Below are 27500 nucleotides of genomic sequence, written 5' to 3' on the forward strand. Positions count from 1 at the left end.
GAAAGGTCAGTGATGAGCACAGACAGTTTCAAGAAAAGTGGGGAGTGCAATATTTCTCTGTTGAGCACAGGGGCACCCCGACGTGTCTCATTTGCACTGAAAAAGTTGCGGTCCACAAGGAATACAATTTGAAACGTCATTATGCTACGAGACATGCTGAGGAGTACGACAAATACCAGGGAGATGAGAGAACCAACCAGGTTGACAGTCTTAAAACAAGTCTTCTGAGGCAAAAGGGTTTTTCAAGAAGGCTACAAAAGAAAGTAATGCAGCAGTCCAAGCTATCTACGCCGTTTGTGAGCTGATTGCCAAGGCAGGCAAGCCATTCACAGAAGGTGAATTTATCAAAAAGTGCATATTACAGGATGCACATATTGTCTGTCCAGAAAAGAAAAGTCAGTTCAACAACATCAGCCTTTCTGCAAACACCGTGGTAGAGCGCATTTCTGACCTGTCAAGTGACATTTATGATCAACTTTGTGAGAAAGCGCAAAACTTCAGTGTATATTCAGTGGCTCTTGATGAGACCACAGACATCACAGACACTGCCTAGCTCGCAATATATGTCCGAGGTGTTGATGACAATTTTGAAGTGTTGGAGGAGTTGCTCACAATATTTCCAATGCATGGCCAGACCACCGCTAAGGAATTATTTCACAAGCTGTGTGATGCCATTCAGAATGCCGGTTTGCCATGGAAGAGCTTTGTTGAAATAACAACTGATGGAGCCCCATCAATGATTGGGAGGAAGAATGGACTGGTAGCACTTGTTAAAAAAACTGGAAGAGGAGGGTGTGGAGGAGGCCATAGCTCTGCACTGCATTATCCATCAGCAGGCCCTTTGCAGCGGATGCCTGAAGTTTGACAATGTGATGTCTGTCGTTGTGAAATGCATCAACCAAATCAGATCCACCTTCTAGAGCAGTGATTTTCAACCACTGTGCCGTGGCACACTAGTGTGCCGTGAGAGATCGTCAGGTGTGCCGTGAGAAAATATCCAATATCCTTTTTTTTTAAATTAACATTTATTAATAGTTTTCTGCAAATATGATGTAATTGTCCAGTGTCCGTGCTGTAGTAAATATACTATACAGAGTGTCATTTTGTAAAATTTTTGGTCAGTGGTGTGCCACAAATTTTTCCAAGGTAAAAAATGTGCCGTGGCTCAAAAAAGGTTGAAAAACACTGTTCTAGAGCATAGAAGGTTTCGTGCTTTTTTGGAGGAAATGGAGTCTAAATATGGGGATGTGCTCTACTTCACTGAGGTACGTTGGCTCAGCAGGGGAAATGTGTTAAAGAGATTTTTTGAGTTGAGAGCAGAAGTAAAAGACTTCATGGAGATAGACGGGGTTGCTGTTCCTGTGCTAACTGATCCCAAATGGCTCATTGACTTGGCTTTTCTTGTTGATATCACACATGAGCTTAATGTACTGAACAAGAAGCTACAAGGCCAGGGGCAACTTTTCAGTGCTGCCTATGACAACGTGAGAGCATTTTGCACTAAACTTTTGTTATGGAAACCCCAGCTCTCTCAGGAAACCTTTTCCATTTCCCAGCATGCAAAGCTCTTGTGGATGCAAGCACACCATTCAGTGGTGAGAAATGTGTGGAGGGCATTTCGAAGGTGCAGGAGGAATTTGATCACAGATTTGCAGACTTCAAGACACACAAAGCCTCATTTCAAATGTTTGCGGACCCCTTCTCATTTGATGTGCAAAATGCCCCTCATGAGCTTCAAATGGAGCTCATTGACCTGCACTGCAACTCTGCACTCAAAGCCAAGTTCAGGGAGGTGAGTGGAGAAGCAGACAAGCTTGGACAATTTTTGAGAGAGTTGACCCCCAGCTTCCCTGAACTTTCCCGAATGTTCAAGCGGACCATGTGCCTTTTTGGGAGCACATACTTGTGTGAGAAACTCTTCTCCACCTTGAACTTCAATAAGTCCAAGTATAGGTCCAGACTTACTGATGAGCATCTTCAAGCTCTATTGAGGGTCTCCACTGCTTCCTCCCTCAAGCCAAATGTGACTCAGCTGTGTGAGAAGGAGCGCTACCAGGTCTCTAGCAGCAAGAAGTAAAGTGCAGAAAGTTAAAATTTAAAGAGCTGTTAATACAGACATTTGAAACAAAATAAAAATAATTAGTTTTCTCTAGTTAGCCAGCCACTGTATATCTACTGTATTCTCATTATTTTTTTTATTACTGATTGATTTATTTTCCATTCATCTTTAAGTTAATTTATTTAATTCATTATTTTTTGTTAAAAAATAAAGATATTTGATAATATTTGGTCTAGGTAGTTTTTCAGTGATTCCAACCATGGTGACCAGAAAAAAGTTAAATCAGAGCAACTGGATTGACATTGACTTCCAGATTGATAGGGTCAACTGCAGATGGCTCACAAAGCCAGTAACATAACTCTCAAAGAAATTAACAAGCGGAGGAGCGGAGGATTCTGCATGAGTCTGTGGAGTCCCTTCGAAGCTCTTTCGGCAATAGACTGCTGCACCCTCATTGCAGGAAGGAGTGCTTCCACAGATCCTTCCTCCAATCAGCTGTCAGGCTCTTTAACAAAAAATGGCTGGGTGTTAGGACCTACCGTATGTATGTGTCACGGAAACATGGCTACACCAGCATATACCCGACGCTGCGCTATCGCTAGCTAGCCGAACGCTTTTTCGGAACGATCGTTCCAAAGAACTAACAGGAAAAAGCAAAGGCGGTGGACTATGCATGTACATTCACAATGAATGGTGCTGTAACAACAAGATCATTGACACCCACTGTTCTCCGGATTTGGAGCTATTGGCAATATGATGCAGACCATACTACCTACCGAGGGAGCTGACGGTCGTCATAGTTACGGCTATCTACATACCTCCAAATGCTAACGTCAACACGGCTCTCGACTTACTGCTAACGGCTGTAAATAAACAACAGCTCGACCACCCTGATGGAGTCTTTATTGTCGCTGGTGACTTCAACAAAGCAAGTTTAAAGACTGTCCTACCTAAGTTCATCCAATATGTCAAATGCAATACAAGACAAGACAAAATTCTCGACCATGTCTACTCGAACATCAAACATGCCTATAAAGCTGATCCTCTCCCACATCTAGCTGGTTCAGACCATCTTTGTATATCTCTAACCCCTGCGTACAACACACTCCGAACGCAGACAAAGCCAAAAATAAAGTCTATAAAAACTTGGCCCGAGAACGCTCTTTCTAAACTGCAGGACTGCTTTTCCCGCACCAACTGGGAACTTTTTGAACACAACGACCTCCTGGACTATACAGAAAATGTACTCTCCTACATCAGAAACGGCATTGACAACGTCACTACAAACAAACGGATACGAGTTTTTCCAAATCAAAAACCCTGGATGACCAAAGAGACACAAGCACTTATCAAATGCCGTAACACCGCCTACAGATCGGGGGACAAAAGAAAGTATAGAGCTGCCAGAGCTGAGCTGAAAAGGGGCATAAAGAAGGCCAAGGCAGCATATACTAAGAAAATCGAAGAGCACTTCAAAGAAAACAACCCAAAGAAGATGTGGCAGGGAATACGACATATCACTAACTACAAGAACAATTCCATGTCTGTAAACGCGAATGTCTCACTAGCGGAGGAACTGAACCATTTCTTTGCCCGCTTTGAATCTGACAAATCAAACCAAGTGTCAACACTCCCACCACCACCCTGCGACAATACACTGGAGTTTCAGGAACAGGAAGTGAGACTGGAAATGCAGGCTGTGAACACCAGGAAGGCTGCTGGTCCAGACGGAATACCTGGCAAAGTGCTCAAAGCCTGTGCTGAACAGCTGGCAGGAGTCTTCACGGACATTTTCAATCGGTCCTTGCAACAATCCATCGTTCCTGCCTGCCTAAAATCTGCCACCATCATTCCTGTCCCCAAAAAGCCAACCATCGGCAGCTTGAACGATGACAGGCCTGTTGCTCTCACGCCTGTGATCATGAAGTGCTTTGAAAAGTTGGTGGCCCGACACATCAGAAAGACAATTCCCCCCTCAGTTGACCCGCACCAGTTTGCTTATAGGGAAAACAGGTCCACTGAGGATGCTATCGCCGTGGCTCTTCACACAGCACTGAGCCACCTGGAGCACCAGGGGAACTATGTGAGGATGCTTTTCATAGACTATAGCTCAGCCTTCAACACCATCAAGCTGGACATCCTGAAGGACAAACTCTACCACCTTGGACTATCCTCTTCAATCTGCTGCTGGATAAAGAACTTCTTGACTGGTCGACCACAAACGGTCAGAATGGGTCCACTCCTCTCTTCCTCCATCACACTAAACACAGGCTCACCACAAGGCTGTGTACTGAGTCCTCTCCTGTACTCCCTGTACACATACGACTGCACACCAGCCCACCAGTCAAACTCTATCATCAAATTCGCCGATGACACCACTGTGATCGGACTCATCTCTGGCGGGGATGAGTCAGCTTACAGAGACGAGGTCGACAAACTGTCTTCTTGGTGCTCGGCGAACAATCTTACACTGAATACCGCAAAGACTAAAGAAATAATCTTGGACTTTCGCAAGCGCAGCACAGACCTGGCCCCTCTCCTCATTAACGGAGTATGTGTAGACAGGGTCCAATCGTTCAAATTCCTGGGAGTCCACGTCACGGATAGGCTCTCCTGGTCCACAAACACCACAGTGTTAGTGAAGAAGGCCCAGAAACGACTCCACTTCCTCAGGGTACTGAGAAGGGACAAGTTGGACACCAAGCTTCTGGAAACCTTCTACAGAGCCACTGTGGAGAGCATCCTGACTTACGGCATCACAGTGTGGTATACCGGAAGCACGACAGCAGACAAAAAAGCCATACAGAGAGTGATAAACACTGCCCAGAAGATCGTCGGCTGCTCTCTGCCATCGCTAGAAGACATTGCCAACCCCCGATACCTCAGAAGAGCCGGGTCCATTGTTGGAGACCCATACCACCCTGGACACGGCCTGTTCCAGTTGCTTCCATCTGGCAGACGCTACAGGTCCTACAAAGCACGGACAAACAGGCTCAAGGACAGCTTCTTCCCAACTGCCATCAGGTCTCTGAACCTGCAGCAACACGTGACGTGACGACTACACATATCCCTACTATGAAATTAAGTCAAGTCGAATTGAAGAAACAGGAAGGTCGTTTGGTGCAGATCTACCTTCCACAGGATGACTGAGGGAGGGTAAGTATAAAGACTGAGAGGTAAGTGATCCATCTTATTCTTGTTGGCATCGGTGAGGCAACTTGTAGTCGCCGGAAAATGGCGCTCAAGGCGGAGAGCTAACATGAATGAATATGTCATAAATAAATGTCATAAATGTGTCTGGCCTGGGAAGACGAACTTGTGGAGAAGCACTATACAATTTCGTCATACGCTGCTGAGGGTATGATGACTACTAGGCTTTTTGTCAAGTCAATGATGACGACAATGCCTATGTCTGATTTTCATTTTTCATTTTTTCATGTATATATATATATATATGTGTATGTTTATATTTGTATGTGTATATATGTGTGTGTGTGTGTGTGTGTGTGTGTGTGTGTATATATATATATATATATATATATATATATATATATATATATATATATATATATATATATATATATATATATATATATATATATATATATATATATATATATATATATATATATATATATATATATATATATATATATATATATTCCTGCAACACAGTTATTTATTTATATATTTATTCATGTTCATGTTTATTAACTTATTACCTTTCTATTTATGTCTAAATGCCTTTCCGATTTCTGCATCCTCACCCTCTTGCTACTGCGACAACAAAATTTCCCGAATACAGGATGAATCAAGTTATCCAATCCAAAACAATCCAAAACTTAAAATAGAATGCATTTTTCATCCTTACTGAACATACCAGACGAAAGAAAATATAGATCAACTCAAAAGAAGACAAAATTCAATGAATAAAAAAAAAAAAACATTGGGAAGGTGGCGGAGGGATGAGCATGCTATCATCACGGTTATGACAACAGGCCGAGTGAGTCTGACTACCTCCTCTGATATACAGCCCCGCAAACTGGCTTCTGTTTAAATTTCTATAATCTATAATCAGACATAGGCATTGTCGTCATCATTGACTTGACAAAAACCCTAATAGTCATCATACCCAGCTGCGTATGACGAAATTGGATAGTGCTTCTCCACAAGTTCGCCATCCCAGGCAAGACCCATTGAAATACAAATTCAGACTTGTTAGCACTCCGCCACGATGTAAACATCGCATTTACCTCTTGAGCGCCATCAATCCGGCAACTGCAAGTTTTCTCACCAATGCCAACAAGAATAAAATGGATCACTTACCTCTCGCTGTCTTCTTACTTACCCTCCCTCAGTCAGCCTGTAGAAGGCAGATCCGCGCCAAAAATTGTGGGTAATGGATCGGGCGTTTGTCATAAAGATACTAGGAAGCGGGGCTCGGAGTGATTGTTGTTGTAGCTTAACTGCAAGGCCCGCTCGGCATCCGCGCTTTTGCTTCCTTTCTCTTCGCCGGCTCCGGCGTACTTTGGGTGGGCTGGATATCTACGGAGATCCCGGAGGTCTCCGGATGTTCTCGGGGATATCAAAGGTCAGTTTGTAGTAAGTCATGAAATTGGGTATCTTGCCTTTATTTCCGAAAGTGGTGACTGTAGGATAACGAACGAACTGGAGAGCAATGAGCCGCTGCACCCGTGCGCGCCACCATCTTGAACTCTCTGTTTGAATTCTTGAATTGAAACTCAAATTTGAGCTGAGACTGAGGATTACCATTGCATTTTTCAGCCACGGGTGGACTCTGTACAAAGTTTCAACTACTTTATTTTGTCCCATATAAGCTGTATTTGTAACAAAAAAATTATGACTTAATCAAAGGTATGGCTTATATATGTACAATTTAGACTTGACATGCGCTAAACGGACTAAGATGAGAGAGAATAAACTCGTAAACGCGAGACAATGCGGCCGATACCGTCATTTATTTAAAAATAGAAAAAAGATGAAATGCTAAACAAAATTTAGTGAAATTCAAGAAAAAAAAGCTGTATCCTGTGGAAAAAAACCCTCTCACTTGTGCCTGCTATTGCCCGCTCAGGCCGCCGCTATCTTACTTTTTACTGGTAGTTAAACGGGCTCTGACTGGCCAGCTGCGTGTAGCCTTGATACATGTGTTTGTAGTGGTTAACATGTCAGCACATCCCAATAGTTGTTCAAGGATGATGGAAGGTCTTGTGTTCGATCATTAGAATATCAGCCTTGATAGTTGCGTAATGTGCATCGCATACTATTATTTCATCTCTTCTTCCAAACTCGGACACACTTCTTGGTTGTACTGCTTACGTGACTTCCTCTGTAAATTTGCCCACGTGCAGGCAACACCCTTTTGGAATGTTCAATCCAGCAGACAATCCTTTTGATTCATACAGTATCTCAGAAAATACCACGTGCCACCATATTTCTTAAAACTTTCCCTTCAAGATAACATATTTGTGCTCCCTATTAAAACCATGAATATGGAGTTGAAAAATGTGAATCGGGGCATCTTATACGAGATAAATTGTAAAATGCAATGATTTTAATATATGCGGAGGCGATCAATATGCGAGAAAATACGGTTCATTGAAAAGACCCAAATCAAGCCCCTTACACACTCACCACTACAATTGTATGACTCTTAGAAAAGAGTATCCGGATTACTTGTCTTCGCAGTCACTACCCACAGCTCAGGACCATAACTGAGGAGTACAACGTGTATCCAACGTCAGCTGTTTTTGCCTCAGCTCGTTTTTACCACTATGGACCAGTACAGCATCATTACTGCACAATCTGCCCAGATCCCTTGGTGAATCTCATGCTCCCTTCTTCCCTCACTTGTGAACAAGAACCTAATGTCCACACCAAACGAAACCATCGTTTTTTTGGGTGCGCAGCTATTTAGTTAGTGTAAGTAGAAACCAATGAATTCTGGTGCAGACCAAACAGCCATTCCAAAAACTCGCCAGATGTGTGGTCTCGGTTCGCTTCCAAGTGAACCTTTGTGCAATCAATATTTTAAAGCGACCGGACCGTGAATCAAACCTTAGTTAAGTCTGCAGAAATGGCTAAGAACTAAGTTGTTCTTTGTTTTTTGGTGGCGTATTACTTTGGCAGTGTTGCAATTCTATCCTTTGCCGCACATTAAATCTCCACTTAGCAATTCAATGAAGTATTCCCACAGACCAAACATTAACACACTTTCATAGACTCTATACAATTTAGAAAAGATCGACCTGATGTCCGATCACGTACAGTAATAATAATCAGACATAGGCTTTGTCAATATCATTGACTCGACAAAAGCCTAATTGTCATCATAGCCGGCTGCGTATGACGGAATTGGTGATGCTTCTCCACAAAGTTCCGCAAAAGGCCCCAATAAGTAATAATTTCAGAATCGTTGGCACTCATAGGCGTTCAAAGCGGCTCATTGTTGCAGTGGCTCCCTAAACCCTCACTCGTATTGTTTTTACAGCTTTTTATCCTTTATTTTACAAATTATTGTCTCTTAAGATTATACTTGTTACTTTACTTTATATATTATATTCCATACTTTAATGTTTTAAAACTTTACTTTCAAGACTACTCCAAGACTCAAGTTATGCGAGAGGCAGTCTTTGATCTATTAGTTTAGTTTATCTTTGCACATTCTGGACATTAGATTTTTGATCCACTCAGCCATCCTCCGCTGTTTTACACAACAGATCACCTTTTAGCGCTACGCTACACTTGGATTCCCCTGGACCTCCCCGCGGAGTTAAAAAGGAAGAGAAGAGGATGCAGAGCTGGACGAAAATGTCAGGAGAGAAAGTGACGCATCAGACCTTGCATTCCATCTTTTATTATGGGGAACTTGAGATCTCTCCCCAATAACATGGAAGAGCTAACGGCGCTTCCCAAACAACAACGACAATATTGGAATCTGCTTTATGTGCTTCACGGAGACCTGGCTGAATGACCTAACACCAGACTCTCCCATCTCCTTGGATGGTTTTCAGCTGGTGAGAGTGGACAGAGATGCTGAGGAGAGCGGTAGGAAGAAAGGTGGGGGACTAGCTGTTTTTATTAATAGTAGATGGTGCAGTCCCGGGCATATTACTGTGAAGGAGCAACTTTGCACTCGAGATATCGAGCCGTTAGCTGTTAGCATCAGGCCGTTTTACATCCCCCGCGGGAGCTCTCGCACATTATCGTAATAACTGCGTGTAGACGTCCTTCGGCCGATGCGGCAGTGGCTCGCAAGCTGCTCCACGCTACTTTGTCCCGGCTACAGACGTCACACCCCCAGTCTCTCCTTATCTCTGGTGATTTTAACCATGTTCCCTTGACTTCGACTCTCCCCGCCTTCTCTCAGTATGTGAAGTGCCACACCAGGGAACAATAAACTTTGGACCTGCTGTATGCCAACACAAAGGAGGCATACAGCTCAGTCCCCCTGCCCCACTGGGCCGCTCAGACCACAACCTGGTTCATTTGATCCCCACCTACATCCCTATCATGAGGAAAATAAAACCTACCACGAGGATCATACAAAGATGCACCGAGGAGACCAGCATGGTACTGAGGGACTGTTTTGAGACCACTGACTGGGAGGTGCTGTGCAATTCACACGGGAAAGACATTGACTGCCTGACCCACTGCATGACAGATTATATTAACTTCTGTGCTGAGAACATTGTACCCTCCAAAAAGGTCTGTTGTTTTCCCAACAATAAGCCGTGAGTCACCATGGATCTAAGGGCACTCCTGAAGAAGAAGTGGGCTTTTAGGTCTGGGGAGAAAGAGAGTCTAAAAATGGTCCAGAAAGAGCTGGAGAGAGATAAGGAAGGGAAAGACCGTCTATAGGAAGAAGCTAGAGAACCAACTCCAGAGAGGCAACTCCAAAGAGGTCTGGAGGAGCTTGAGGACCATTTCGGGCCATGGAGGCAACAGTGAGAGAAACCCGGATTGTCCTGAAACAGGGATTGGGCCAATGAACTGAATCAGTTCTTTAACAGTGAATAAGTGTATAAACTCAAGCTTTGACCATTTGCAAGTATTATCGATGAGTATACCTGATCAGAAATGTTAACTTGCTGTGCTCTCTTGACATAGATTTAAGCATTACACTCTGCAGATTTGAAAATTTATACCATCTCCAGTGCACACTGCAGTGCTTCCGCAAAGTCATTTCCTCTTATAGTTAGTTGCATGAACTACGCAACAGCACTGCTATTTTGCGTTTTTATTTTCGTCATATTTTAACTTTGGTTTGCAATGTTAACAAAAATAACAGCCAGACATTGCTTAAGTAGGTAAGATTCATCATCCTGTCCTTACTTTTTACTAAAAGGCATGCTCCTGCTATTGTATACCTATATATCAGGGGTCTCAAACTCAATTGACCTGAGGGCCGCTAGTGGTAGAGTCTGGGTGAGACTGGGCCGCATCAGGATTTCCACAAGAAAAGTGCTGATAAAACATTCCACCGTTATGAAATATCTTTATTTTTTAACGGAAAAATTATGAATTAAATAAATTAACTTAAAGATGAATAAAAAATAAAACAATCAGTAATAAAAAATAAAATAAAAAAATGAGCATACAGTAGATATACAGTGGCTGGCTAAGTAGCGCGGGTCTGTGGCACATGCGCACTTTCGCTCTCTGATCGTATTGGATTACGGCAGCTCTCTGAGCCGAGCAGAGTGATCGGCTTCACGGCTTCCCCTCGGCCCAGCTGATTGGAGGAATGAATGAGTGAGTGAGCGAGGCACTGGACAGCCCAGCCGGACAATAATCTCTCATTTAAGGGGCCGCTAGTTTGAGACCCCTGCTCTATATAATTGTGTATACGTTTGCGATGTAATTGGAATTTTCCATTCTCATCTAACCCATTTTTCAAAAGAGAATTTTTTTATAGCGCAACTACTGTGTTTTATTTCTCACAACTTGTTTTACACAACAGTAGGGTTTGGTGAATGCACATATGAAACTGGTGGGGTTTGGTGAATACACATATGAAATAGGTGGGGTTCCATAGCACTAACAAGGTGAAGAACCACAGTTTTAAGTACTTTTTTGGTCATTATGAAATTATACTACCTTTAGGGACACATTTTAAAATTATTTATTTCACCCGATTATTCATCTCTACAGGAGTAGTTTGGAATTTGCTGGATCCCGGCCAGTTACCGTCCTCGACAATGAGAGATTTACAGTGCAGTGTGTCATTACTAAGCTTGTGTGTCCTGTTGTGTTGGTAAGACTCATCATCACCTTTTGAAATATTGTTTTTTTTTTCTGAATGCAGTTAAAACCCATTGCCTGTGTCAATTTATTTTTTGTTTTTGATCCCTTCCTAGGTTACATTCCTGCTTTTAAATTCTATACGCTACTTTTGCGATGCGCCCAACCTAACTCCTACAAGCTACAATTTTTTGCAACTTCAGGTACATTTTTAAAACGGCATTGTTTTTACGCATGCGTTTACAGACGCATGTACGCATGCGTTTACGGCCGCGTGTAAGCATGCGTTTACGGATGCGTTTACAGGCGCGTTTTTGTACGCGTGCACGCATGCACTTATGTACCCGTGCACGCATTTGTTTACGTACTCGTGCACACATTCGTTTACGGAGGATACATACGTGTATAGTTGCATGCATATACACGCGTTTACGTACGCGTGTATGCATGTGTTTATATACGCGAGTACGCATGCGTTTGTGCGCGTGTACGGTTGCATTTACGCTTGCATTTATGTATGCGTGTACGCATGCGTTTGAATATGCGTGTACACATGCGTTTGCGTACGCGTGCGTTTGCGTACGCGTGCGTTTGCGTACGCGTGCGTTTGCGTACGCGTGCGTTTGCGTACGCGTGCGTTTGCGTACGCGTGCGTTTGCGTACGCGTGCGTTTGCTTGCGTTTGCGTACGCGTGCGTTTGCTTGCGTTTGCGTACGCGTGCGTTTGCGTGCGTTTGCGTACGCGTGCGTTTGCGTGCGTTTGCGTGCGTTTGCGTACGCGTGCGTTTGCGTGCGTTTGCGTGCGTTTGCGTACGCGTGCGTTTGCGTACGCGTGCGTTTGCGTACGCGTGCGTTTGCGTACGCGTGCGCTTGCGTACGCGTGCGCTTGCGTACGCGTGCGCTTGCGTACGCGTGCGCTTGCGTACGCGTGCGCTTGCGTACGCGTGCGCTTGCGTACGCGTGCGCTTGCGTACGCGTGCGCTTGCGTACGCGTGCGCTTGCGTACGCGTGCGCTTGCGTACGCGTGCGCTTGCGTACGCTTGCGTACGCGTGCGCTTGCGTACGCGTGCGCTTGCGTACGCTTGCGTACGCGTGCGCTTGCGTACGCGTGCGCTTGCGTACGCGTGCGCTTGCGTACGCGCGCTTGCGTGCGCGCGCTTGCGTGCGCGCGCTTGCGTGCGCGCGCTTGCGTGCGCGCGCTTGCGTGCGCGCGCTTGCGTGCGCGCGCTTGCGTGCGCGCGCTTGCGTGCGCGCGCTTGCGTGCGCGCGCTTGCGTGCGCGCGCTTGCGTGCGCTTGCGTGCGCGTGCGCGCGCTTGCGTGCGCTTGCGTACGCGTGCGTTTGCGTACGCTTGCGTGCGCTTGCGTAGGCGTGCGTAGGCTTGCGTAGGCTTGCGTAGGCGTGCGTACGCGTGCGTTTGCGTACGCTTGCGTACGCTTGCGTACGCTTGCGTACGCTTGCGTACGCTTGCGTACGCTTGCGTACGCTTGCGTACGCTTGCGTACGCTTGCGTACGCTTGCGTACGCTTGCGTACGCTTGCGTACGCTTGCGTACGCTTGCGTACGCTTGCGTACGCTTGCGTACGCTTGCGTACGCTTGCGTACGCTTGCGTACGCTTGCGTACGCTTGCGTACGCTTGCGTACGCGTGCGTACGCGTGCGTACGCGTGCGTTTGCGTACGCGTGCGTTTACGGACGCGTGTGCGCGTGCGTTTACGGACGCGTGTGCGCGTGCGTTTCCGGACGCGTTTACAGACGCGTTTATGTAAGCGTGCACGCATTCGTTTACGTACTCGTGCACAGATTCGTTTACGTACCCGCGCACACACGCACGCATGCCTTTATGTACCCGAGCACACATGCATTTACGTACGCATGCACGCGTGTGTTCATGTATGCATGCACACGTGCATTTACGTACGGTTGTAAGCATGCGTTTACGTATGCGTTTACGTATGCGTTTACGTATGCGTTTACGTATGCGTTTACGTATGCGTGTGCGCATGCACGCATGTGTTTACTTACGCGTGTACGCTTGCACATATGCTTTTACGTACGCGTGTACGCATGCACGCATGCGTTTACGTACGCATGCGTTTACGTACGCATGCACGCATGCGTTTACGTACGCATGCACGCATGCGTTTACGTACGCATGCACGCATGCGTTTACGTACGCGTGTACACATGCATGCACGCGTTTACGTACGCATGCACGCCTGCGTTTACGTACGCATGCACGCATGCGTTTACGTACGCGTATATATGTACACGTACGCGTATAGATGTGTAAACGTACGCATATCTGTTTATACTCATACTCACGTACTCACTAACTCTCGCTCTCTTGCTCTCCAACATTCTCACACTTTCACACTCACACTCACGCAATCACATACACTCAAACTCACACACTCATGGGAAAATCTGATAGAATGGGAGTAGTTGTAGTATTATTATGGTAACCATTTGTTATACAGAACACAGAACAGACACATTTTCATCAAAACATAGATTGAACGGTGCTTACAGTTTACCGGAGCCATATGTAAAAGTGGTGGCTAAAAATGGAAATGCAAACAAGATCAAAACATTGAAGCCCAAAACATACTTGTTTAAGTTATCCTACTTGAAATGATTAGAGAGGGCTTTAAATGTCAATATGGGTAAAGCTCTAACATGACAGACATAATTTGGGGGAAAAAAACTGAAAATCACATTTTTTTAATCTTTAAAGAATGTATTTGCAAACCATGGTGGAAAATAAGTGTTTGGTCAATACGTAAGTTCATCTCAATACGTTTTGTACCATTTGTTGGCAATAACGGAGGCCAAGCGTTTTCTGTAGCTCTTCTTTGCTGAAATACATCCCCAAAGCATGATGTTTCCACCCCATCCTTCACAGTGTTCTTCGGATGAAATTCAGTATTCTTTCTCCTCCAAACACGATAACCTGTGTTCCTACCAAAAAGGTCTATGTTGATTTCATATGACTATATCACACTTCTGGATCAACCAAATGCTCTCTAGCGAACCGCAGACGGGCCTGAATGTGTACTGGCTTCAGCAGGGGGACCCGTCTGGCAGTGCAGGATTTGAGTCCCTGGTGGCCCATTGTGTTACTGATAGTAACCTTTGTTACTGTAGTCCCAGCTCTCTTTAGGTAATTTGCTAGGTCACCTCATGTGGTTCTGGGATTTTTGCTCACTGTTCTTGCCATCAATTTACGCCACGGGGTGAGATCTTGCATAGTACCCCAGATCAAGGGAGATTATCAGTGGTCGGTCTTGTATGTCTTCCATTTTCTGATAATTGCTCTCACACTTGATTTATTTACATCAAGCGTTTTACCTATTGCAGATTCAGTTTTCCCAGCCTGGTGCAGGTCTAAAATTTTGTCTATGGTGTCCTTCTCTTTGGTCTTCGCCATAATGGATTTTGGAGTGTAAGAGACTGACGTTGTGGACGAGTGTCTTTTATTCCAATAATGAGTTAAAACAGATGCTATTAATATAGGTACCGAGTGGAGACCTCGTTAGAAGTTAGACCTCTTTGATAGCCAGAAATCTTTCTCGTTTGTAGGTGACCAAATACTTATTTTCCACTCTAATTTAGAAATAAATTATTTAAAAATCAAACAATGTGATTTTCAGTTTTTTCCCACACATTCCGTCTATTATGGTTGAGGTTTACCCATGCTGACAAATACACGTGTCTCAAATCTTCTCAAGTCGGAGAACTTGAACAATTGGTGGTTGACTAAATACTTTTTATTTACCCGACTGTAGAATTTCCTTCTCCCATACATTCAGGTTTGGATTCGTGTTTTTGTCTTTCTCCAAATAACTGCTTCACAGTAGGAAAACATTATATTGAAGTATATAAGTAGAAAACAGTAAACATGATTTACTGGAAGTATTAATGTAACAATGGTTTACCGTCCTGATACGCTTCTTTGTTTTATTGGTCAAGGGAAAGAAACCCTGTGTAAGGAATGAGACTTTACACAACTTATTTGTTTTTTTTTTGTCATTAACTCTTGAACCTCATCGAAGAACCTCAGCTGATATTTCTAAGTGTCTCAGCCCCATTTATTCTCCACAATCTCTGAGATAGAGCCACTGCTTGTTCCAAAATTATTAACCAATTATTAGTTCTCTCTGTTAATCATGGTTGAGGTTTACCCATGTTGACAACTACAGGGCTCTCTCTGTTAATCATGGTTGAGGTTTACCCATGTTGACAACTACAGGGCTCTCAAATCTTATCAAGTAGGAGAACTTGCACAATTGTTGGTTGACTAACAACCTATTTGCCCAAATGTATCTGACAAAACAAAGGGGTACAAGCATGTTTTGGGGTTCAATATTTTGATCTTGGATGCACTACCATTTTTGGCCACCACTTTTACATATGTCTCCTGTAGACAGCTTAACCACATTATTCTCTTTGTCACATTGGGCTATGGAAACAGATTCAGTTTAAATTGCTATTCAAATGTACCACTTAAATGAAACCCACCATTCCGTGATATTGAATTATTTAAAAATAATAAAAATAATAATTACTGTAATTTCAGTTGATGGGTGTTCTGCCAGTTTTACCCCTCCTCTTCCCTGTCATGTGGGTATTGGTCAACGCTTTCGGGGAGGCAAGGGTCCTTGGTGAGTTCAACAATGCATCTCCAGCTGGACTGGTGAGGACATTAATATCTTTTATAAACACTGAAATGCCGCTACACTTATTGAATATTTCTTAATGCTGCTACTGTGTTTAAACATCTTTTGTGTTCTATTTTCCATTTAATAAATTGAAAATAAATGCGTAATTCAAATGCATTGGTTAACCTGTGTGGAATTTGCATGTTTTCCCTGGGAGCTGTGGGCTTCCACATTCCAAAAACTTGCACAGTAGGCTGATTGCACACCCTATATTCCTCTTAGGTATGGCTGTGAGTGCATGTTTGTCCATCTCCTTGAGCCCTTCTATCCACTGGCCACCGATTCAGGTTTTCCCCCGCCTCTGGCCCGGAGTCAGCTGGGATAGGCTCCAGCACACCCTCTAACCCTAATTAGGATAAAGTGGTTCAGAAAATGAGATGAATAAAACAACGTAAAGGATGATTCTCTTGTATGTTCTCTTGATGTTGTAGAATTACAACAGAGCAGTCTGGTACTTTAGTAGGTTTGTTCTAGAGCTGGATTCCCAAACGTCGCTGGTAAACAGATTTAAATAGGGCTCAGCGATATATGACGCAAATTAATATGTCTAATATGAGCATATGGATTTGAGGCAATAGTCATTGACCTTGATAGTAAATATTTATCAGAAGCTGGGATTCATGTGGCCATCGTCAGGGACCTAGTGTTGCTTAACTTGGTTGCTTTAACACTCGTAACTGCAGCTATAGTTAAAATGACCAGAATAATTTCTCAATATTTACAATACTTAATATTTTAAATCGAAATTTATATATTAAATGTAACAGTTATTTGCATTTGTAAAAACTGTAATGTATTAATATTTAAATGTAATCTATTTAATCAATGCGTAAATACTTGTACTGTACTCACGATAACTGTTACGTCTTTGGCAACGTTGTGGCAAGAAAACGTGGAGTTGGACCCAATTGCAAGAAAGCAGGCAAGGACGAGGGAATGCCTAAAAAAACACTTGGTATCAAATAAAAAAATCAAACCTGACAGGAAAAACATGAGGGGACTTGAAAATAGGCAGCGTGGAGACGTAGAAACATGGCAGGTTAAAGCAGACTACCCAACAACGACAAAACAATCACTGGGATTTAAATAGAATGAGGCTTGACAAGACAATTAAGAATACCTGGGAAACACACAATGAGCAAGCAGGGAGTAGATACACCATGGGCGGAGAAAGGACATGTGAAGGCGTGTGGCTGGCCGGTCCGGCGGGCGTCCGAGGCACCTGCCGGTAGAGTTGCCTTTAGGCGAGCAGGAACGTGGCGCCAGGACGGGAATAGCTGGGGGGCTAGTCGGCACGAGAGCCCTGGAACTTGGCATCGGAACGGGGTTGACTGGAGGACTAGTCGGCATGGGGGCACTGGAACGTGGCTTTGGAACGGGGATGAATGGTGGACTAGTCGGTACGGGGGCTCTGGATCATCCCATCTGGACGCTCACCTCCGGGACACGGGAAAAGCCTTGCGGCCACGTCCCCCCCCCCCCAAAAGGTCTCTGTAGTAAGTGTTCAACACCCCTACCTGAGCCGCCTTGCCGTCCATTGTAGATCGCCTCACGGGAACCCAAGTAGTAACCCTGTGGGGAAGATGAAGGAGTCGAGACTCTACGGGGCGGATTATCGATGTCCAAATCGGCTGAGGGAATCGCAGTCTCAGTCCGAATCTGACCCTAATAAATACATTAGCTCTGTACCCTCCTCACAGGCAGAATAGTCAGAGTCCAAATCCAGATAACTAGGCCGATGAAGGAGGGGGTGATGGAGGCTGAAGATTTTTTCTTCGTTGCGAAAATTTCAATAGGTGGGACATCACGAGTAGGGGAAGGGGCTCAAAATCGTCGGCGAGGGACCTGGGAGGCTGTCGTTGGCAACGTGGTGGCGAGGAAACGTGGAGTTGGACCCAATTGCGTGCTCAAACAAAACGTTAATAACTTGAGCAGGAGGCAAGGAAAGTAACAAAATCAAACCTGACGGGGAAAAAACCAGGGGACTTGGAAACAGGTAGCGTGGAGACGTGGAAACATGGAAGGTTAAAGCAGACGATCTGACAATGACAAAACAATGAGCAAAAATGTAGATTTGGTAGTGCTTCTCCATAAGGTGTGTTTTCCCGGCAAAAGACACAAATAAGTGATAATTTTGGAACTGTAATTTGGCATTCTGACGTTATGGATACGTCACATCACCCCTGAGCGGATCACTTACCTCTCACTTTCTTTCACTTAGCTTCAGTCAGCAAGTAGGAGACAGATCACTGCCCAATGTCTATTCATATTACCTCACCCTGAAGTTATTACACAGAAAAGATTGTGTCTCGTGTTACCACAAGTTAAGAGTCCTGATGGATGTGGGGGAAAAACGTCCTTAAGCCTATCTGTCCGTAATTTGTGGGACCAGAGGGCAGCAGGTGGAACAGATTGTGACCAGGGTGGTATGGGTCCCCGACGATGTTCCTGGCTCTGCTGAGATATCGAGGGCTAGCAATGTCTTCCAGTGAGGGCAGAGAGCACCCGACGATCTGGGCAGTGTCAATCACTTTCTGCATGGCCTTTTTGTCTGCTGTCGTGGTTCCAGCATACCACACTGTGATGCAGTATGCCAGGATGCTCTCGACAGTGGCTCAATAGAAGGTTACCAGAAGCTTAGTGTCCAAGTGGTTCCTCCTGAGTACCCTGAGGAAATTGAGTCGTTTCTGGGCCTTCTTCACTACTGCCGTGGTGTTTGTCGACCAGGAGAGCTTATCAGACCCCCAGGAATTTAAAGGATTGGACCCTCTCTACACATACTCAATTTATGAGGAGTGGGGCCAGATCTGTGCAAACTGGTGAGGGTCAACTGAGGGAGGGATTGTATTCCTGATGCAGCGGGCGACCAACTTTTCAAAGCACTTAATGATCAGAGGCGTGAGTGCAACAGCCCTATAATCATTCAGGCTGTCAATGGTTGGTTTTTTGGGGACAAGGCCTTGTTAACCTCTGGAGTGGAGTGTATGCGGGGGTGAGGGATAGGCAGAGATGATCTGATCCAGCCATGTGAGGGAGGGAAGTGGCTTTATAAGCCTGTTTGACATTAGAATAAACATGGTTAAGAGTTTTGTCTCCTCTAGTGTAACACTTTACGTACTGAATAAATTCAGGCAAATCAGTCTTTAAACACGCTTTGTTGAAGTCATCAGCGACAATAAAGACTCCAACGGGGTGGTCAAGCTGCTGTTTGTTTACAGCCGTTAGCAGGAGGTTAAGAACAACCGTTTCAAAATAGTGTTCGGCTAGCTAGCGATACCGCAGCAGGTGTAGCCACTTTTCCATCATGAGAATAATGTTGCAGTTCCTAACAAAGCTGTACGTAGCAATCTGAAGTTCCAATTCATCCATTTTGTGGGTAATGGATTTAGCGTTGGTCAAAAAGATACCTGGAAGGGGTGATCCATGTGGTTGCTGTTTTAGCTTAGCAGCTATGCCCGCCCGGCATCCATGCTTTTGCTTTCTCTCTCTTCGCCGCCTCCGAGGTACTCTGAGTGGGCTGACTATTCAACCAGGCTACCCTGCATGTTTTTGGGATGGGAAACCATAGTACCCAGGGAAAACCCATGCAACCCTGGTGGGAAGACCACCTTCGCACTGTGAGGATCGACCCTGAGATCCAACCAACAACCCAAGAACTGTGAGAATGACACGCTAACGACTCTCCCGCCATTTTTTCGTGGCTCGCACCAATTCAACCATGCCTCTTGTTGAAACATAAGACTTCCCGTAACAAAATATGGGAGCCCAACTAAAGAGATTTTGTTCCAGCAAATTTTTGTGATCTCGTAAACCCGATACTACAAGCTCCTCTGTCTGTCTTTAAGTTACACATTTGGACTATAATTTTGCTACATTTTCTTTAAATTTTCATTTGTTAAAATATACCTGCAATAATCTCTGCCTGCCATTCACAAAAAGTGCTTACTGGCAATTTAGAAATCCTATTATCAGATCAAACATAATTCGTTTATGCCAAAAGGTTTCCACATAAAGTCTAAAATTTTCTCTATAATGGTAGATGTCAAGTTTCCGGAATACACAACTCTGACTGAAAGTGGAGGCGAGCATGTTGAACGCTGAACTCTTAATATCAGAGCATAGCTTTTACCTCAATAAAGCATTATCAAACTTAGTTTTGCTCATGCTGTCTTAAAAAAAAAACATGCTAGTGGCTAGCCTAACATACGCTTGCAACTAGCGTTACTTACGCTAGCGGATATTATAACTTACGTTAGCAAATAGCATAACATACGCTAGCATAACATACGCTAGCCTAACATACGCTAGCCTAACATACGCCAGCCTAACATACGCTAGCCTAATATACGCTAGCCTAACATACGCTAGCCTAACATATGCTAGCATAACATAGGTACACTAGTGGCTAGCATAGCATAGGTACACTAGTGGCTAGCATAGCATAGGTACACTAGTGGCTAGCATAGCATAGGTACACGAGTGGCTAGCATAACATACGCTAGCCAAGTGTCATCTAGGGTCTTTTCTGAGGAAGCGCCCTATGTATTGATAAAAAACTGAAAATATACCCAAAAGTGAAACTACGCTCCATCACAGGGGTGTCAAACTCCCTTTGGTCTGCGGGCCGAATACAGCTTAATTTGAGATCAAGCGGGCCGGACTAGTAAAGTCATTGCAAAATTACATAGAACTAACAATAAGTCCACTTTTTTCCTTTGTATTAGTCACTAATACTAATAATTAGTGCAAAGAATGAGTAAATTATCAAAATGTTTATTAACAGAATTTTCCTTTTACATTATGAACAATATATTATGAACAAGAGAATAACATAAGAACATAAATAAATGTCAATTCATGTTGTCTGCACGTACTAAAACACTGCGCCCCCTAGCGGATAATACAAGAACTACAAATTTTAAAGAAAATTCACTTTTTTTATACAATGCAGCTTTCTTCCCCGGGCTGTACCAAACCACCAGGTGGGGCGGATCCAGCCCGCGGGCCGTATGTTTGACACCAGTGCTCTATCAGATGGCATGTTTTAATAGGTGTGAATATATACTAAGTCAACATCTGACTTTCCAATGACCCACACAATTTTTTCCTATGTGTGTCAAAGTATTGTACTATGGAATACTCACAACACTCTTAGTGTTTCAAAAATCCCAAATCTGTTCCACCATGATATTCGATCAAATTTAAACATTTCGGTCAACAGCCAATAAAAGCGCACAAGGAGGACATCCATTGACGCTCACATTCAAAGCCAGGGGCAATTTAGAGTTTTCAATCAGCCTGTCTTGCATGTAAAAGGGTTGTAGAAAAAAATCAGAGTACCCGAAAAAAACCCACAAACTCCACAAGGGAAGGATGGAACCAACCCAGGACTGATCCCTCGATCTCAGAACTATGAAGTCAATAGGCTTACCATTTAGTCACCAAGCCGCCTTCCCTCATTAATGGCATGCATGTTTGTATCATAAGTAGTCTGCCATCCCCATAAATGGCTTCTCGGCAGTCTCTCACTGTCTTATCAGCAAAAGCATTGCGTCGGGAACTAGGGCAGGGTGCGCAAACTATTCCACAAAGAGGAAACCCTTCCACAAATCTGGTATCTTAGAGGTGCAATCAAAGGATTGAAGTCAGGTGCTTCTTGTTTCAGCAGAAACCCCATTGTTAAAACTGTAAACTCTGTTAATGCTATCAGTTCAACTGCTCAGTACGCTCGTATCTCAAGGTGTGACTACATATTCAATGTTTTGCTTAATTTAAAAATGCCGTAACCCAGCGAGTGATTATGTTTGAAATATCACTTTTTTACTGCAAAAATAGTCTTGGAGAAGACTACCATAGTTCATAGCAAGCTTAAGTTGTCAATACGTTGTCTTTTGCCATAAGTCTCAATGCAGCAAAACTAACACTCTACAATGCGTAATGCATTAATGTTTTTGTATTTTATTTCTAGATTATTTTAATGACCAATAATCGTGTATGGAACTTTATCCACTTTCAATTGATTAAGTTTAAACATGCACGTGTGCTGATAGGATGCGGGCAGCAAACAGATTGCATCCATGAATAGTGCAGGGCCCATTTTGTCCTGCAATTAAAAAGATATATTTCATATCACGTCAGGCTTATCTTTCACACACCACAATAGAGAGAAACATCTACACCTTAAACGCGTTAATTCCCCTCTAGCATCAACGCCCCAAGATTTCTTTACATCGTTTCCTGATCATTTCAGCTACTTGGAACATCTGGTGTCTAATTATTTCTCTTCCCTAAAAAGGTCGTATAAACTCATCATAAATTTGTATGGAGAAAGCATCATACAAAAGATTAAAACCCGCGTTCCGCCGGACGGACGTTCCGCCGGACGGACGTTCCGCCGGACGGACGTTCCGCCCGATGGACGTTCCGCCGGACGGACGTTCCGCCGGACGGACGTTTCGCCAAAACGGGATTCGCGCGCCCGCCCCCTGATCATGTGTGTGTGTTTTCCCACTAGGGCACAAAAAATAATGAGAAACATCCCCACTTTTATGTTTAATAAAATGATAAATTAAACACTTACATTTTTTTCGGCGAAGCGTCTTTCGGCTTGGCGTCTTTCGGCTTTGCGTCTTTCGGCCTGGCGTCTTTCGGCTTGGCGTCTTTCGGCTTTGCGTCTTTCGGCCTGGCGTCTTTCGGCTTGGCGTCTTTCGGCGAAGCGTCTTTCGGTGAAGCGTCCTTCGGCGAAACATCTTTCGGCGAATCATCCGAGTACCAAATTAAAAATAAGAATATTCATATACTCAATTTAAGAGTCTTATTTTAAAACAGATGGGATATTTTGTATTAAAAACTTAGATAGTACTTTTGCTAATGTTTTCAGTATTTGCAATGAAATAATTTAATTGAATGCCAAGCTTTGAAATGAGAATTTCTTTTCTTTAACTTTCTACATTTCTTTTTTTTTCCTTAAGTGTAAAGTGAAACAATTAAGCAGAATATAATTGAATTAATATTTTCCACATTCAATTATTAACTCTAACAGCTAAAGACATGCAGAAATGTACTTTGTATGATACACCTCTTTCATATTTTTGTCTTTTTTTTTCTTTTACCCGCAGCTTGCTAAATTCTCTGAGGACACTCTAAGCAGCTACACTGAAGTGGTTTCCTCTCAGGTATATAACACTCTTGTATTATCAACCCCATAGTAATCCCATAGTAATATTGGTCACCTGTAAAAGTACCCAACGCGGGGGAAATGCACAGTCTGCCCAGTGGTTGTAGAAATATTTTATACACGAAAGAGATGCAAAAAAGACAGTGCCATTGCCACCTGGCTTGGTCGCATCATGAAATTTTGATCGTATCTTGGGCAAATTATCCGATCAAAATTTTCGTCATAAGACAAGAATGTCATATGGCGAAGCGGTCGTATCAAAAGGTTCAATAAGAGTTTTGTGTCCAAGTTGTCCCTCCTAAATATCCTGAGAAAATTGAGTCGTTTCTGGGCCTTCTTCACCACTGCCGTGGTGTTTGTAGACTAGGAGAGCTTATCCGTGATGTGGACCTCCAGGAATTTGAAGGACTGGACCCTGTCTACACATGCTCCATTTATGAGGAGTGGGGCCAAATCTGTGCTGTGCTTGCGAAATTCCAGGATTATTTCTTTACTTTTTGTGATGTTCAGTGTGAGATTGTTCACCGTGCACCGCAAAGACAGTTTGTAAACTTCATCTCTGTAGGCCGTCTCATCGCATCCTGAGATGAATCCGACCACAGTGGTGTCATCGGAAAATCTGATGATGGAGTTAGACTAATGGGAAGGTGTACAGTCGTATGTGTACATGGAGTAAAGAAGAGGACTCAGTTCACAGCCTTGAGAGAAGCCAGTACTCAGTGTAATGGAGGAAGAGAGGTGGGGGCCGAGTCTAACTGTTTGTGATTGGTTGGTTAAGAAGTTCTTAATCCAGCAACAGATAGAAGAAGATAGTCCAAGGTGGGAAAGTTTGTCAGCCAGAATTTCCGGTATTATAGTGTTGAAGGCTGAGCTATAGTCAATTACAATCGCCCTCACGTAATTCCCATGGTGCTCCAGGTTTCTCAATGCTGCATATAGAGGTATGGCGAAGGCATCCTCGGTGGACGTGTTTGCTCTATAAGCAAACTGGTCAACTGAGGGAGGAATTGTATTCCTGATGTGGCGGGCGAACAACTTTTCAAAGCACTTCATGGTCACAGGCGTAAGTGCAAAAGACCTATAGTCGTTGAGGCTGTCAATGGTTGGCTTTTTGGGGACGGATAAAGGTGGCAGATTTCAGGCAGGATGGAATGATGGATTGTTGCAGGGAACATTTTTTTTTTGTGAAAACACCAGCCAGCTGGTCAGCACTGGCTTTGAGCACCTTCCCAGGTACTCCGTCGGGGCCAGCAGCCTTCCTGGTTTTCACAGACTGCATTACCGGTCTCACTTCATGTTCCTGAAGCTTCAGTGCACTGCTGCAGGGTGGTGGTGAGTGTGTTGAGACTGGGTCTGATTTGCGGGCAAAGAAACGGTTCGGTTCCTCAGCTAGTGAGGCATCTGCGTTAACAGACGTATTATTGTTCTTGTAATTGGTAATATGTTGTATTCCCTGCCACCTCTTCTTCGGGTTATTTCCTGTGAAATGCTCCTCAATTTTCCTTGTATATACAGTGTTCCCTCGCCACTTGGCGCTTCAGCTATCGCGGACTCAGAGCTTCGCAGTTTTTTTTTCAGGAAAATAAATATAAAAAATGTTAAGATATTAAGTTAAAATTATGAATTACATCATCTTACAAGAGGTGGAAACAAAATATTCAATAAGAATTAGTAATTGCATCAAAAAAAGGCCAAAGAAATGGTCAATAACATGGTGAGAGTTCAGGAATCGCATTGATGATGTCATGGCTGTTTACAGGCGCATCTTCACCGCCCAAAAAAACAATGTTCACAACTCCCAATAACGATGTTTCTTACGTGCAAAAAACTGCAGAAGATCCTGCATACGGACTACTATGATGTTTTTGCTTGGTGGTGCTTTTGTGCACGTGTTACACGTTTCTTTAAGCATTTTTGAAGGGGCACCCCTACTTCGCGGAAATGCACTTATTGCGGGGGGTCCCGGTTCCCATTAACTGTGATAAGCAAGGGAACACTAATGCCTTGGCTTTTTTAATGCCTCTTCAGCTCTGTTCTGGCAGCGCTGTCGTCTGACCTGATGGCGGTGTTGCAGCATTTTATGAGTGCCTGTGTCTCCTAGGTCAGTGATTTTCAAACACTGTGCCGTGGCACACTAGTGTGCCGTGAGAGATCGTCAGGTGTGCCGTGAGAAATTATCCAATATCCTTTTTTTAAAATTAACATTTATTAATAGTTTTCTGCAAATATGATGTCATTGTCCAGTGTCCGTGCTGTAGTAAATATACTATACAGAGTGTCATTTTGTAAAATTTTTGGTTAGTGGTGTGCCACAAATTTTTCCAATGTAAAAAATGTGCCGTGGCTCAAAAAAGGTTGAAAAACACTGTCCTAGGTCATCCAGGCTTATTGGTTTGGGAAAAACCTGTGTATGTTTATTAACAGTGATGTTTGTGCAGTGTTTGATGTAGGAAAGTGGTGTCCTGGAGGTTGTGGTGTTTGAAAAGCTCCCAGTTGGTGCGGGAAAAACTGTCCTGCAGCTGAGAAAGGGCCAAGTTTTTATTGTCTTTATTTGTGGCCTTATTAGCCTCCGGAGTGGAGTGTGTATCGGGGTGAGGGACAGACAGGAGAGGGAGGGAAGCGGCTCGATAAGCATGTTTAATATTTGATTAAACGTGATCCAGAGTTCTATTCTGGTGTGACACTTCACGTACTGGACAAACAGAACAGTCTTTAAACACGCTTTGTTAAAGTCACCAGCGACAATAAAGAAGCGGTGCTCGGTGAGGTTTCTGCTTTAGCTTAACAGCTAGGCCTGCCCATGATCCGCGCTTTTGCTTTATTTCCCTTCGCCTACACCGCCTCTTTCGTGCTCTGAGTGGGCTGATTAACCACGTAAATCTCGGAGGTCTCGAGATGTCCTCGGGGATATCGTAGGTCCGTTAGTAGTCCGTTGTGATGGATATATCGCATCTCCTCCCGAGAGTAATTAAATCCTGGCTACTGTAGAAAAAGTTTGGCTCACATATGTAATTAAGTAAATATAAGATTGAGAAAACAAAACCCCAAACTGGAGAGCAAAGAGTCGCGCACCCGTGCGCGCCGCCATCTTAGATGAATCGAATATGGTAAAAAATAAATAAAAAAAACATTGACCTAGTGTATTAGCAAGACAAGCAAATATGAAACTGAAAGATTTTCTTACATGTCTGCAAGACTATCATTAGTAGGCATGCGAGAATGTTTAAAAAAATACCTGTCTGAGCTGTATGGGATGATCATATTATTGAAAGTGATACTGATGGTAATGTGTGCACCCTGTCACCAAGACAGGTTTTCTTTTTCCTCCTAATTTATTTTTCTATATTTGTATGTTTTAATAATTATTTCATGTTCTTTCTTTTTATCTTTAGTAATACTGTTTTACTTGAGTAAATGATATAATCCGTACATGTGAATCATTTATTTATTCATGGTTTGTATGTCTGATTCTATTTTCCATTATTTAGATTTATAATACACCTCAGTAGCAATTTGGTTGATTTTTAGCCATTCGTGGCCATGGTGTGCATCTTTTATTTGATATATTTTATTACACAGTATGTTGTGATATTTTTTCAATCAATATGACACACAACCTTAAACAAAATTTTTAATACAGTTGTACCTCGATATACGAGCTTAATTCGTTCCTGGACTGAGCTCCTATGTCGATTTACTCGTAACTCAAATGAACGTTTCCCATAGAAATGAAATAAAAACAAATTATTTTGTTCCAACCCTCTGAAAAATCACTGAAAAAAGGATATTGGATTGGAAAAAACTTTTATTTATTCGAATTTGCCATTTATTTAAAAGTAACAGATGAATTATGGTTTAATAGTACTAAAATGTTTTTAATATCACTAAAAATAGATGGATTTTACAGAGGCGAGAGAGTGAGATAGACAGAGCGCACTCGGCAGTAAATGCTACTGTCTGTCTGTACTGAATAATGTTACATTTTAGTATTGAACATCAGAACCACTTTGTGAATAGGCAGTGAATTAGGAAAAAAAGAAATCTGTTTTTCCATTGTAATGCCCTGTTTTTTGTGTTTTTTCAGTGAGTGTTGACAGATTAATTTGTATTTAGTTCATTTCGATGGGAAAAATTAAATATTTTATGGCGTATTTATTTCTATTTTTTGGGAAGTTTTGGAGCCTTATTCTCGTATGTGCAAGCACAACAATGTTTGAGGACACGCTGATTTTTAATATATTTATTTTTAATATATTTATTTTTTTATTATTTATTTTTTTA

General features: G+C 43.2%; 1 protein-coding gene across 1 annotated transcript in view; it reads left to right on the plus strand.

The window, feature by feature from the left end:
• tmem94 (transmembrane protein 94) overlaps nucleotides 1–27500 on the plus strand; it is an 85811-nt gene that overhangs the window by 14463 nt on the left and 43848 nt on the right. The window contains exons 4-7 of the mRNA XM_077739527.1: nucleotides 11234–11336; nucleotides 11440–11526; nucleotides 15901–16017; nucleotides 23161–23217. Coding sequence (XP_077595653.1) covers nucleotides 11234–11336; nucleotides 11440–11526; nucleotides 15901–16017; nucleotides 23161–23217 — 364 coding nt within the window. The remainder of the gene's footprint in view (nucleotides 1–11233; nucleotides 11337–11439; nucleotides 11527–15900; nucleotides 16018–23160; nucleotides 23218–27500) is intronic.

Source organism: Stigmatopora nigra, chromosome 18, assembly GCF_051989575.1.
Source record: "Stigmatopora nigra isolate UIUO_SnigA chromosome 18, RoL_Snig_1.1, whole genome shotgun sequence".
Classification (NCBI taxonomy): Eukaryota; Metazoa; Chordata; class Actinopteri; order Syngnathiformes; family Syngnathidae; genus Stigmatopora; species Stigmatopora nigra.